This window comes from Silurus meridionalis, chromosome 22, assembly GCF_014805685.1.
Source record: "Silurus meridionalis isolate SWU-2019-XX chromosome 22, ASM1480568v1, whole genome shotgun sequence".
Lineage (NCBI taxonomy): Eukaryota > Metazoa > Chordata > Actinopteri > Siluriformes > Siluridae > Silurus > Silurus meridionalis.
Window position 1 is genome coordinate 5970643 of NC_060905.1, and position 12939 is coordinate 5983581.

The window sequence follows — 12939 nt, forward strand, 5'->3', positions numbered from 1 at the left end:
CGGATTTTTCAGTCCAGCTTCAGCCCAATCCTGCAAAAATATTTGTTATTTACCTTTTTTTTTTATTAAAACATATTACAAATTATTTTTTTTTTTTCAATACGCTCACACACACCATGTTTTGTAAAAATCTGCAATGAAATTTAGCAGCAGTAAGTAAAATATACTGTTTGGCTTTTAAGTCATGAATTGTTATGAACTAATTCACATAACTTAAAAAGTTATGTAAAAAGAGTAAAACTTTTTTTTTGTAATTTGGGAACCATTAAATTATGAGTGCGAAATATTTACCACAAATTCATAATATAATTTCAAATGGTGAGAATTCATTTGAACTTACTTCAGTGCAGCACAAAGAAAAGCAGCGGTAAAAATATAAATAACGATATTATTATATTTCACATTGATTAGTACTTTACTATAAAATGCTTATTCAGTTGTTTGACTTTAACCAAAATGTTGAGTTTACTACAATATTTTATTGTTGTTAAAATTCTAGTACAAATGAATGACATTACTGGTGTAATTTAAGAGTAATTAAAACATTAAAATAAGCTTTTGGCGAAACTTTGATCTCTTTCCTTTCTGCAATTGGAGCTTTTTTTAATGCAACAAAGTTTAAATTATAACATTAAATGAGATCATGTCCACTACATGGACAAATGTTTGTGGACACCTGATCATAAGATCCATATATGACTTTTTAACGTCCCTGCATTACAAATTAGCTTAAAGGTGTTTAATAGGTAGGAGGCCAGAGCTCTATAACAGGCCACTCAAGATCTTCCTCTCCAACCCATGTAAACCACATATTCATGCAGCTGGTTTTGTGCACAAGAGCATTGACATGCTGGAACTGTTTGGTTCTCCAAGTTCAAGTGAATGAAAATTAAATGCAACTGCATCCAAAGACATCTTATACAATTGTGTGCCTGTTGATTGCTAACAGCAGAATGGTTCAGGACATGTGTGAATTGATCAATCTTGTACTGTTCACAGACAGAAGTTTAAGATGCAGAATTGTATGTTTGTGATTTTCTTAAATTCTTTATATTGCTCACATAAACGATTGTAAATTTCAAACTTGTATTTAGTGCATTTTGTATTAATACTGAATAGATGATTAAAACAGTTTACTGAAAGAAAATGTGGAAACAGATTTTTTATTATTTACCCCAGATTGTGTTGAAAAGAATAGTAAACAAATAATAAACTATTATATTATTATATGAATACAGTATATTAATTTATATTATATATAGAATATTATATAAATATATATGTATATATTATTAATAATAGTATTTTGCATGTGTGTTGTACAGAATAGATCACTGCTGGGACTTTAATATCTCAAGTAACATTAGTAAACTTTTAAGAGAATATTAAGTACAACTGAATCATTAAAACACATTTGTTATTGTTTGTTTACGTCACTAAGAAAGAGGTTGCTTTCTTCACTTTCAGCTGATTAGTAAACCAACTTACATTTTATCTTTATGTTGCAAAATTCAGGTAACTGGTAAAGTGAACTTGTAGAATTTACAGTGTGATGTGTTCAGCTCCCTTTTAATTCAAAGGTTTAATAAGAAACACAAGACATGACTGAGTACTGAGTATTAAACTTTTATTTTCTTTAACAGACAAACTTCCACTTAAACGCAGAAACTTATCAAAATTTCTCTCTGGTCTCACATTCAGTATTTAATGGTACTGTTGGACGAGTGCGGAGACGATGACCGCCAGGAACTTATGCAGAGCTGCCTGCACTTCAGCAGTGAAGCTGCTACCCAGAGTAGCGCCAACTACAATGGTAATGCAGTCAGCCAGCAGCTATAGGAGGAAGCAGAGGATGAAGAATAAACACAGGATAAGTAACAGAAAAGATAACCAGTATAGGCTCATTGATCAACAATTAATTAACTACCAAAAGTAATGTCTTATAAATAACTAAAAAAGATAAGACGCACCCTGAAGTTATCAGGATCCACGTGCAGTTTTTCAGAGTGCAGCACACTCAACTCGGAGAAAGTGGCTTTAATGTTGTCCAGGTTCTTCACTGCGTTCTCCAGACCACGCATCACCGTCAAGCCGTGTGCAGCAACATTGGGATTTCCCATGATCGCAGCGGCGTTGTACAAGTTTCCAAATTTAGCGAAATACCTCTGGGTCCATGGATACACCACCAAACATCTGAGAGACACATTCGAAAGAAACAATAAGTTTCACATTTAGAACAAGTAAGAAAATAAATGTTAAAGGTGATGATTTGAAATCTACCTTGTCAGTGCCTGGTGACCGACTGCACTATGATCGATCTTGGAAAAGATGTTCTGGATGGTAGTGCGCTCGAAATCTGTCCACTCAACCATGATGCTGCTTTTAGGGGTTTCTGATGTTCTGGTGAACGAGGACTCAGACACAAACAGTCCTGATCTCCAGCTTTTATAAGCATTTCACTGCTCCTCCCAAACCCGGGAGATAGACACACATTTTGGGATGGGTTCAGTTATGGGTGTTTAAATCAGATAAGTGCTCGTCTCTTATACTCCATTCATAGAAATCATTCAATAATTTATTATTGAGTTATTTATTACGATGAAAAAAAGACTTTTATTCGGTAAGTTAGGGATTTTTGCCAAGTTTTCGCTCAGAAATTTTCTGAAAATGTACATTTAAGAAGTTTGAAAGATTCCCCTAATGACTTTGGCTGAAACATTTTTAGTGCCATTTGTAATGAATGTAACTGCATATTTATATAGTTTATTAATGATGGAATAATGATGCATATGTGAAAGCAACATGCGTGTAAATCTGTAGAAAATGAAACTGTTCATTTAAAACATTTCAAAACATTCAATTATGTTATGTGCGAAATGTTTTTGTTGAATCAGCACTTGTTTCCTGTCAGGCGTGAATGTTATCTATCACAGTCAGTAGACGTGCTGTCTAATCTTCATCTGTGAAAGGAGTCTGAGTTGTTATATTTTGAGGAGGGTCTGGGGTGTGCCAACTTCATGCCCTTGTATAAAAGAGTGATTCGTTTTGAAGCAGTTTACAGAAGTCAAGACCACTCTGAAACCATGAGTCTCTCTGCCAAAGACAAAGCTGCCATCAAAGCCTTCTGGGACAAGATCTCCTCAAAGGCTGAGGAAATCGGTAGCCAAGCTCTGTACAGGTAGGTGCTTTAGAACTTTCTCTTTTGCTCTTCATTTCAATTCATTTTCTCTTTTTATATGATTAACTTTCCCCAATGTGCCTACACAGGATGCTGACTGTTTATCCTCAGACCAAAACCTACTTTACCCATTGACGGACATGAGCTTCAACTCTGCTCAGTTGAAGAAGCACGGAAAGACTGTAATGTCTGGTGTGGAAGTGGCTGTCAACAAAATCGATGATCTGACCAGCGGGATGCTCAGCCTAAGCGAGCTGCACGCTTACCAGCTGCGTGTTGATCCAGCCAACTTCAAGGCAAGTTCATCTTAATGCTCTGTAATAATTCAATCCTGTTTTACCTGTAAGTAGATCCTGTGCCACAACATGCTTGAATTTTGTTGTTTCTTCTTCTAGATCCTCTCACACAATTTGCTTGTGGTTCTGGCCATCCTGTTCCCCACTGACTTTACTCCTGATGTACACGTGTCTATGGATAAGTTTCTTGCTGCAGTGTCCCTGGCCCTCTCCGAGAAGTACAGATAAACCCCTCTGCAGAGACCAGAACAGAGACCACCACACGCACAATCTCTTTCTCAGAGCTTGTAAATGTCCCTGACTGCTTTAAATAAAAGCCAAAATATTTTTGGTCTGTAATTTAAAAATAACACTGTATGTGCGTCTTCTTTAAATCTCTGTGTTTAAGTATTAATGTGTGTTTATATTAGACTTTATAAAGTGAATAATGTCCGCTGAGGGGAAAAATAAAGGAACATATAGGACTAAACAGGTCTTTATAAAACAGGAAGACACGTTTAACTACATGATAATGATGTTAATGCATAAATTAAACAACAGTTTTTTACTCCTTTACAATCATTGCTCAGATGCAAAAGCCTTCAGCTTCACTTTACTGACACCAGAGATGAGAAGTAATGACTTCCAAATACTTCCTGTACTTCACTATTTATTATGACATCTTTTTACTTCCAGCATTAATTTTTTTACGCGAATATCTGTAATTTTTACTTCCTACATTTTCAAATGAGGCTCGTTACTTTAGTTTGAATCTGTTTGTGGACATGATCAATATTTTTCCTTTTAAATTCGCACCGTTTTCAGATCATTAACTAGAGACCTTCACGGGACGGATTTTTCAGTCCAGCTTCAGCCCAATCCTGCAAATATATTTTATATTTTAATTTATATATATATATATATATATATATATATATATATATATATATATATATATATATATATATATATATATATATATATATATATATGTGCGTTTTTTTCCAATACGCCCACACACCCCATGTTTTGTAAAAATCTGCAATTATAAAGTAAAATTTCGCAGCGGTAAAAATATAAATAACGATATTATTATATTTCACATTGAATAGTACTTTACTATACAATGCTTATTCAGTTGCTTGACTTCAACCAAATTGTCTAGTTTACTACAATATTTTACTTGTAAAAATCTTAGATTTTAACAAGTAAAATATTGTAGTAAACTAGACAATATTTTGAATAAGCATCTTATTCACATTACTGGGGAAATGTAAGACTAAATAAACCCTTAAAATAAGCTTTTGGCAAAACTTTGAATCTCTTTCCTTTGTGCAATTGGAGTTTAAATGATTAACATTTAATAAGATCATGTACACTACATGGACAAAAGTTTGTGGACACCTGATCATAAGATCCAAATGTAATTTTTTAACATCCCTGCATAAAAATTCAGCTCAGATTTGTTCATTAAGGATGAGTTCAGAGCTCTATACCAGGCCACTCAAGATCTTCCTCTCCAACCCATGTAAACCGCATCTTCATGCAGCTGGTTTTGTGCACAAAAGCGTTTACAAGCTGGAACATTTTTTGTCTCTGAGTTCAAGTGAAGGAAAAAGTAGATGCAACTGCACCCTAAGACATCCTATACAATTGTGTGCCTCCAACTTCTTGTGACCAGTTTGGGGAAGAAAGAAACATGTCTGTGGAAAAGTCAGATGTCGCAATATTTTTGGCCATATTTTGTATGTTATTACGAGTAGCTGCTGCATTTGGTTAAAGTAGAAAGGGTCTGTGTTTAAATTTATTCATTTTGTATTTTTTTTGCTGTTTATATACACCGCTTGTTCCAAAAATCTTCTGTAACTTTAGTGATAGTTCAGTTATGTATGTTGATGGAAGTCTTTAAATATATAAATCCTATAATGTTCAATTACACAGACAGATGTTCAAGATGCATAATTGTATTATTGTGATTGTCTTTGATTTTAAATTGTGTTCAGTGCATATTGTATTACTACTGACAATATGCTTATTTTACTCGCAGAAAATGTTGAATTTGTTTCTACGTATTTTCTATTTAATATTCACTAGATTATATTGTCAGATTAAACCAATGATGAAAATTATACTATTCTGCATGTTTGTGGTACAAAATATAACACTGCCAAATTCTTATCATCTTATGTAAGCTTTGTAAACATTCAATAGAATACTAACGAAATTGGTTTACTAAACTAACTTTATATTTGTTAGCTAAGTGAATAAGAAGTTTGCTTTTTTCTTTCAGCTGATTACTAAACGAAATAACATTTTCTTTTTATTTTGAAGTCTAACTTTATATTTGTTAGCTAAGTGAATAAGAAGTTTGCTTTTTTCTTTCAGCTGATTACTAAACGAAATAACATTTTCTTTTTATTTTGAAAAAGAAAAATCAGGTAATCTTTAAACTGGATAGAATTTACAGGTTGGTGTAATCGTCTGAATTTGATGATGAAGTCTACAGAAACACAACCATGTAGCTTCAATAAACGTTTAATGTATGCATGGATACAATGAAGTATATTTTAGACGTATTTTCATCTGATTTCAAGGTCTGACCGATTTTTCTTAATGTTTAACAATAAAGCTAACATCATTAAGGATTCCGAATATAGGAAATATGATAATAGGTACAAGAACTCACATTAGCCAAGTCAAGTCAAGTTTATATCTATTAAGCTTTACAGAATTTAAAAGTTAAGGGGAATTATGTGTATTTATCCCTGATGAGCAAGCATGTGACGAGGAAAAACTCCCTTAGATGTTATGAGGAAAAATATTGAGAGGAACCAGAATCAAAAGGGAACCCATCCTCATTTGTGTGATATCAAGTATGATTATAAATCTTTAAAACAATACAAAACACCGGAGAGTGAGAACTAACATGAGCACTGGAATGTAAGTTTATCACTAATGTCCTTTTTACAGACTTATACAGACATTTGAGGTTATGGAACCAGGAGCTCCTGAGGAACTCATAAAATAGCTCAACATTTAAGATCATCATAGATCCAACACTCAAAGAGGTCCAATGAAGTGAACAGGAAGTAAAATACAAATGGTGCTGGTATGTCTCTAGATCAGGGATGGGCACACTTTTTGACTCACTAAAATTTGACAGAGGGGCCGGGTCATACATATACATAGATACATACATACATACATACATACATACATACATATTTGGTCATAAGTAGAGTAGGCTATATGTACAGTACTGTAAAATGATGCCAGAAGCTGGTACGCACTGTCGTACGCCGCGGCTAGCGATGGTGGTCGTAAAGTTGAATGGTAAAGTTGAAAGTTTATATATATTATATATACAGTACAGACCAAATGTTTGGACACACCTGCTCATTCAAAGAGTTTTCTTTATTTTCATGACTATAAAAATTGTAGATCCACACTGAAGGCATCAAAACTATGAATTAACACGTGGAATTATATACATAACAAAAAAGTGAATTGAAAATATGTCATATTGTAGGTTCTTCAAAGTAGGCATCAAGAGAATGCCAAGAGTGTGCAAAGCAGTAATCTAAGCAAAAGGTGGCTACTTTGAAGAACCTACAATATGACATATTTTCAGTTGTTTCACATTTTTTTGTTATGTATAACAATTTGTTGATCTTTTTTTTGCCAGTGCATCAATAAACACAGCAGAAAAACTCAAGTTCAGTTTCAGTAGGAACAGTGTTGTTGAACTCCTTATTTTGCCAGTTTTGTTGTGGCAATTCTCAGGATAGGGAGTATTGCACGCTAACAACGTCAATTGAGCTGAAGTGCGACATCTTTAGGGGAAACGTGGGCATTACAGGGAAAAGGTAAATTGAACAAGGTTTACCCGTACCTATTTTAACAGAATTTGGTCACGTTCGGCGGGCCGGATTAATAAACCCAACGGGCCGTGTGTGGCCCGCGGGCCGTGGTTTGCCCATGTCTGCTCTGGATGGTTTAGGATGTTTTCGGGGAATCTCCTTCTGTGGCGAGGACACTTACTAGTCTATAGCCCTGTGTTTTCTGTTTCTTTGATTGTTGTTGTATGTAGCACCAGGGTTCAGGAGGAACGTTGTTTTATTTCACTGTGTACTGTGTCAGCTATATATGGTTGAAATGACAATAAAAAGCTTCTTGACTTGACTTCTTTAAAGGTCCATAATCTTCATGATGTGGGACACAAATGGAGCTGGTGCAACCTCAGGATACCTTGGGATGGGTAGAAAAAGAGAAGCAGTGGAAAGGAATTTGCGTAGCTGCTGTTCATAATATTAACAAGCACAAGTTGTTAATGTGCATGTGATCATACTGCAGCACAAGGTTATGATATGTGATGTGTGTTATGAGTAGAACTCGCTAAAAAGATACGTTTTTAATCTGCACTTAAACTGGGAGAGAGTGTCTGAGCCCCGAACACTGTCAGGAAGACTATTGCAAAGTTTAGTGAGAATGTTCTACCCCCTTTAGTAATCTTTCCTATTCTAGGAACTACTAGAAGTCCAGAGTTTTGAGATCTCAAGGAGTGGGACGGACTGAAGCGTGTTAAAAGACTGAATAGATACATGGGATTACTTTTGTAATAACATCATACAGCTCTTCCTGTCCTGTAAAGCAGTGTAGTTGTGGAGTTTAAGGTGAGATTGGATCAGGAGATGCTGTCAGAGGTTGGACCGCCACAATTGTTTTTCTAATACTTTAAATGTTTCCAGTGAAGAAATTCATGAAGTCCTCACTACTAAATTGTGATGGAATACATTTTTTTTAATATACCTGATCTGTTGGTGATTTAGCATTAGCCTGCTGAAAGGTATTTAGCATCTTCATATTTTCAGTTCCCTCTTTCTGAATGCTGATGATGAGTCCCTCTACTAATAACTATATTTCTTATGGTTTAAACAGAAATGATGTAAGAAATGTTTGTGGCGAATTATTATATGATTAAGATTTACGTACTTCAACTCAAAATTCGTGATATAGTCACGAAATGTAATTTGTAATGTAATTATTTTATTTTTTTTTTTTTATAATCTTGTAACCTTTAAGCACTATTACTTAACGTTGAATCAGGATATTTTATTTAATTTTTATGCTTTATATTCTGTAAGCTACCTGCTTTATAAACCATCTTCAGTGGTTCCTTTCAGTCAAAATACAGTCAATATATTCTCCCGGTTAATTAGAGAGACATCGTTAATTAGAGACACACATTTATTACAATGTAACATAAGAAAATGTGGAAAAGTGAAGCGCTGTGAATACTTTCCGTGTGCACTGTAAAAGGTTTAATAAGAAACACAAGACATGACTGAGTACTGAGTATTAAACTTTTATTTTCTTTAACAGACAAACTTCCACTTAAACGCAGAAACTTCTCAGAATTTCTCTCTGGTCTCACATTCAGTATTTAATGGTACTGTTGGACGAGTGCGGAGACGATGACCGCCAGGAACTTATGCAGAGCTGCCTGCACTTCAGCAGTGAAGCTGCTACCCAGAGTAGCGCCAACTACAATGGTAATGCAGTCAGCCAGCAGCTATAGGAGGAAGCAGAGGATGAAGAATAAACACAGGATAAGTAACAGAAAAGATAACCAGTATAGGCTCATTGATCAACAATTAATTAATGTTTAAAAAATGACCAAAAATAAGACGCACCCTGAAGTTATCAGGATCCACGTGCAGTTTTTCAGAGTGCAGCACACTCAACTCGGAGAAAGTGGCTTTAATGTTGTCCAGGTTCTTCACTGCGTTCTCCAGACCACGCATCACCGTCAAGCCGTGCAGCAACATTGGGATTTCCATGATCGCAGCGGCGTTGTACAAGTTTCCAAATTTAGCGAAATACCTCTGGGTCCATGGATACACCACCAAACATCTGAGAGACACATTCGAAAGAAACAATAAGTTTCACATTTAGAACAAGTAAGAAAATAAATGTTAAAGGTGATGATTTGAAATCTACCTTGTCAGTGCCTGGTGACCGACTGCACTATGATCGATCTTGGAAAAGATGTTCTGGATGGTAGTGCGCTCGAAATCTGTCCACTCAACCATGATGCTGCTTTTGGGGGTTTCTGATGTTCTGGTGAACACTGAGTCTTTGACACAAAGAGTCTCGATCTCCAGCTTATATATGTATTTGACCTCACTGAACAAATCCGGTAGATAGGCGCACATTTTGGGATGGGTTCAGTCATGGGCGTTAAAATCAGATAAGCGTTTGTCTCTTAAAATACGCCATCCGCAGAAATCGTTCAGAAATATATTAGTGAGTTATAAAAACAAAAAGAAAAAAGTATTCACTAAATTGGGCTTTTTTCCAATTTGGAAGCTTTTTCTCAAAAATGTTCTGGAAAGGATTTAAAAATGTTCAAGTTTACCCAATGACTATGTCTGTAGCATTTCCAATGTAATACTAATATTCATATAATTTACTGGTGCAAGGAAAAAATGAAAAATAAAAAAACATCTTTGCAAATAAATTGCTTATAAATCTTGTGCATTTCAAATTTTTCACATGCTGTTCCTGATGTTTTTTTTAAACAATCTAATTTTGTGTGTTTTACTTAAATCGTGTAAAATGAAATAGTTTAGTTGAATCAGCACTTTGTTTATCAGGTGTGAATGTTATCTATCACAGTCAGGAGACCAGCTGTCTAATCTGTCATCTGTGAAAGGAGTCTAAATTGTTAAGTTTTTGAGGAGGGTCTGGGGTGTGCCATCTTCATGTTCTTGTATAAAAAAGGTGATTCGTTTTTTTAAACAGTTTACAGAAAGTCTTAGTCAAGACCACTCTGAAACCATGAGTCTCTCTGCCAAGGACAAAGCTGCCATCAAAGCCTTCTGGGACAAGATCTCCCCAAAGGCTGAGGAAATCGGTAGCCAAGCTCTGTACAGGTAGGTGCTTTAGAACTTTCTCTTTTTGCTCTTCATTTTGATTCATTTTCTCTTTTCATATGATTAACTTTTGCCCCAATGTGCCTACACAGGATGCTGACTGTTTATCCTCAGACCAAAACCTACTTTACCCATTGGACGGACATGAGCTTCAACTCTGCTCAGTTGAAGAAGCACGGAAAGACTGTAATGTCTGGTGTGGAAGTGGCTGTCAACAAAATCGATGATCTGACCAGCGGGATGCTCAGCCTAAGCGAGCTGCACGCTTACCAGCTGCGTGTTGATCCAGCCAACTTCAAGGCAAGTTCATCTTAATGCTCTGTAATAATTCAATCCTGTTTTACCTGTAAGTAGATCCTGTGCCACAACATGCCTGATTGTTGTTGTTTCTTCTTCTAGATCCTCTCACACAATTTGCTTGTGGTTCTGGCCATCCTGTTCCCCACTGACTTTACTCCTGATGTACACGTGTCTATGGATAAGTTTCTTGCTGCAGTGTCCCTGGCCCTCTCCGAGAAGTACAGATAAACCCCTCTGCAGAGACCAGAACAGAGACCACCACACGCACAATCTCTTTCTCAGAGCTTGTAAATGTCCCAGAATGCTTTGAATAAAAGTTTTACTCAACTACATTTTGTACAAACAAAATAAAGAAGGTCTAATGAAAAACATAAAATCTCTTGGTAAATGAAATATATGTAATTTGAGCATTATATAGCTAAATGTAGCAAATTAATTCAAGATATGAAGATCTGGACGATATACAGTATTAATATATCATTATCACATTTCTTGCTAAAGCCTATTTCCAATCGTAAGAGAGCAACTAGTATATTCATCACAAGCCTTCAGAAAGAGGGAACTGATAATATAAAAATGCTAAATAGCTCTCTGGAGGCTAATGTGAGTCTCTACTTACATTAAAATCTGTTCAAGGTGCACTATAGGGCCTAGTATTTCTGTACACTTGACCATCACATTCAATTATGAAGTAAACAACAAAAAAGTATATCTTTTATAATTTAGATTCTCCAGAGTTGTTGCATTTAGCTTTGATGACAGCTTGGTACAATCATGGCATTCTTTCTTCAGATTCACAAGGTATTCACCTGGCTCAGTTAATTACAGAGAAAAAATTATCCCTAATTTATTTGAGAATTAAAGGTCAGTCAGTCGAAAAAATCTCAAGGACATTTTCCAAAACCATCAAATTATATGATGAAACAGACTCTCATGAGGCACTGTCTCAGGAAAGGAAGAGTAAGAGCTCTGTATAGAATATATATAGAAGATATTTGTTCAAATGATCAGAAACTGCTTCAAGTTCAAGTGTCAGATATAATCAACATTCACTGTTCGAAGGACTACTGTCATACTGTATGCGGCATCTTCTTCTTTCCGCTGCTCTCATTAGGGGTCGCCACAGTGGATCATCCATCTCCAGACTACTCTGTCCTCTACATCTGCCTCTTTTAAACCTTGTTCACTTGTTTTGCGTTAAAATCACCAGATAATCATACTGGAAATTTCTGAGTTTGAAAACTTGATTTCTATTTTCATCATGTTGTGTTTGGTTCCAATATTCTGAGTTTTAAACTTGAAAACTTGGACTTACAACTTGAAGGTTCTAAGTTTTAAACTCGGAAATTCCGTGCCCCTCCACTTAAATTTTTTTTTATCCCATAGTGGCATTAATACGCAGTTGTAGTGCGCAGATACAAGCGCATGTAAATGTTTTTAGAATATAAACAGATCATCCAAATCCAAATCTTAAACGCAATCCAGGCAAGGGTCGGGCAAATGGCAAACAACAATGCGAGGGCAAAGCCGTGCCACAAACGACTCAGTAAATACTACTAATAAACTCATTATTTCGCAAAGACATACGACGTTTTGGAGACAAGGTGAGGGAGGTGAGATTGAGATGGTTTGGACATTTGCAGAGGAGGGACATGGGGTATATCAGTAGGAGAATGCTGAGGATGGAGCTACCAGGAAGGAGGAAAAGAGGAAGGCCAAGGAGGAGGTTTATGGGTGTGGTGAGGGAAGACATGCAGGTAGTTGGTGTGAAAGAGGCAGATGTAGAGGACAGGGGGGTATGGAGACGGATGATACGCTGTGGCGCTCTAATGGGTGAAGGCAAAAGAAGAAGAAGAAGAAAAAAACACATGCTAATTAACGCGGAAGTGGAAACAGCTGTAACAACGCACGAAAAGTCGGAGACATGAATGAATGAATCAAAGAAAAACATGCGTGAAACGTAAACAAAAGTACTAAATAACACGTAGATGCGTGAAGTGGGGAATCCCTGACATATTATAGTATCAAGCAACATAAAATTGTGAAGTAGTGTAAATACTTTCTAAATACACTGTAGTGATTTATCTTTGGGGTAAAGATTGTTGCGACAATTTTCCTATGGAAATTTTACAAAAAAATATTTTTAATACTAGTATAAATCTACTTAATTTTGAGAGAGCCCATTATTATTAATATGTACAGCTCAATCTGTGGTCATGAAACTGATGCAAAATGGCTATCATTAATAACC

At 35.7% G+C, this 12939-nt stretch overlaps 3 protein-coding genes and 1 pseudogene across 3 annotated transcripts; 2 read left to right on the plus strand and 2 right to left on the minus strand.

The window, feature by feature from the left end:
- Nucleotides 1-1689: 1689 nt before the first annotated feature.
- LOC124376017 (hemoglobin subunit beta-2-like) lies at nt 1690-2417 on the minus strand. Its single transcript, XM_046834877.1, has 3 exons — nt 2281-2417; nt 1971-2193; nt 1690-1833 (listed from the first exon to the last, which is right to left on the minus strand). Exons 1-3 carry the CDS (start codon nt 2370-2372, stop codon nt 1705-1707), a joined length of 444 nt encoding a protein of 147 aa, XP_046690833.1. The 5' UTR covers nt 2373-2417; the 3' UTR covers nt 1690-1704.
- A 597-nt stretch (nt 2418-3014) lies between these two features.
- LOC124376040 lies at nt 3015-3766 on the plus strand (annotated as a pseudogene).
- Nucleotides 3767-8862: 5096 nt separating this feature from the next.
- Nucleotides 8863-9576, minus strand: LOC124376024 (hemoglobin subunit beta-2-like). Its single transcript, XM_046834883.1, has 3 exons — nt 9454-9576; nt 9147-9366; nt 8863-9025 (listed from the first exon to the last, which is right to left on the minus strand). The coding sequence occupies exons 1-3, from the start codon at nt 9543-9545 to the stop codon at nt 8897-8899; spliced, it is 441 nt and encodes a 146-aa protein (XP_046690839.1). The 5' UTR covers nt 9546-9576; the 3' UTR covers nt 8863-8896.
- A 702-nt stretch (nt 9577-10278) lies between these two features.
- Nucleotides 10279-11059, plus strand: LOC124376025 (hemoglobin embryonic subunit alpha-like). The gene is made up of 3 exons (XM_046834884.1): nt 10279-10388; nt 10481-10688; nt 10788-11059. The coding sequence occupies exons 1-3, from the start codon at nt 10294-10296 to the stop codon at nt 10914-10916; spliced, it is 432 nt and encodes a 143-aa protein (XP_046690840.1). The 5' UTR covers nt 10279-10293; the 3' UTR covers nt 10917-11059.
- The last annotated feature ends 1880 nt before the right edge of the window (nt 11060-12939 follow it).

Excerpts from the sequence above, each read along its gene's own strand:
- LOC124376017 (XM_046834877.1), bottom strand. The coding sequence starts at position 2,372 with ATGGTTGAGTGGACAGATTTCGAGCGCACTACCATCCAGAACATCTTT. Across the intron at positions 2,194-2,280 it reads GGTCACCAGGCACTGACAAG|ATGTTTGGTGGTGTATCCAT; the intron begins GTAGATTTCAAA and ends TGTGTCTCTCAG. Across the intron at positions 1,834-1,970 it reads TGGATCCTGATAACTTCAGG|CTGCTGGCTGACTGCATTAC; the intron begins GTGCGTCTTATC and ends TTCCTCCTATAG.
- LOC124376024 (XM_046834883.1), bottom strand. The coding sequence starts at position 9,545 with ATGGTTGAGTGGACAGATTTCGAGCGCACTACCATCCAGAACATCTTT. Across the intron at positions 9,367-9,453 it reads GGTCACCAGGCACTGACAAG|ATGTTTGGTGGTGTATCCAT; the intron begins GTAGATTTCAAA and ends TGTGTCTCTCAG. Across the intron at positions 9,026-9,146 it reads TGGATCCTGATAACTTCAGG|CTGCTGGCTGACTGCATTAC; the intron begins GTGCGTCTTATT and ends TTCCTCCTATAG.
- LOC124376025 (XM_046834884.1), top strand. The coding sequence starts at position 10,294 with ATGAGTCTCTCTGCCAAGGACAAAGCTGCCATCAAAGCCTTCTGGGAC. Across the intron at positions 10,389-10,480 it reads GGTAGCCAAGCTCTGTACAG|GATGCTGACTGTTTATCCTC; the intron begins GTAGGTGCTTTA and ends GTGCCTACACAG. Across the intron at positions 10,689-10,787 it reads TTGATCCAGCCAACTTCAAG|ATCCTCTCACACAATTTGCT; the intron begins GCAAGTTCATCT and ends TTCTTCTTCTAG.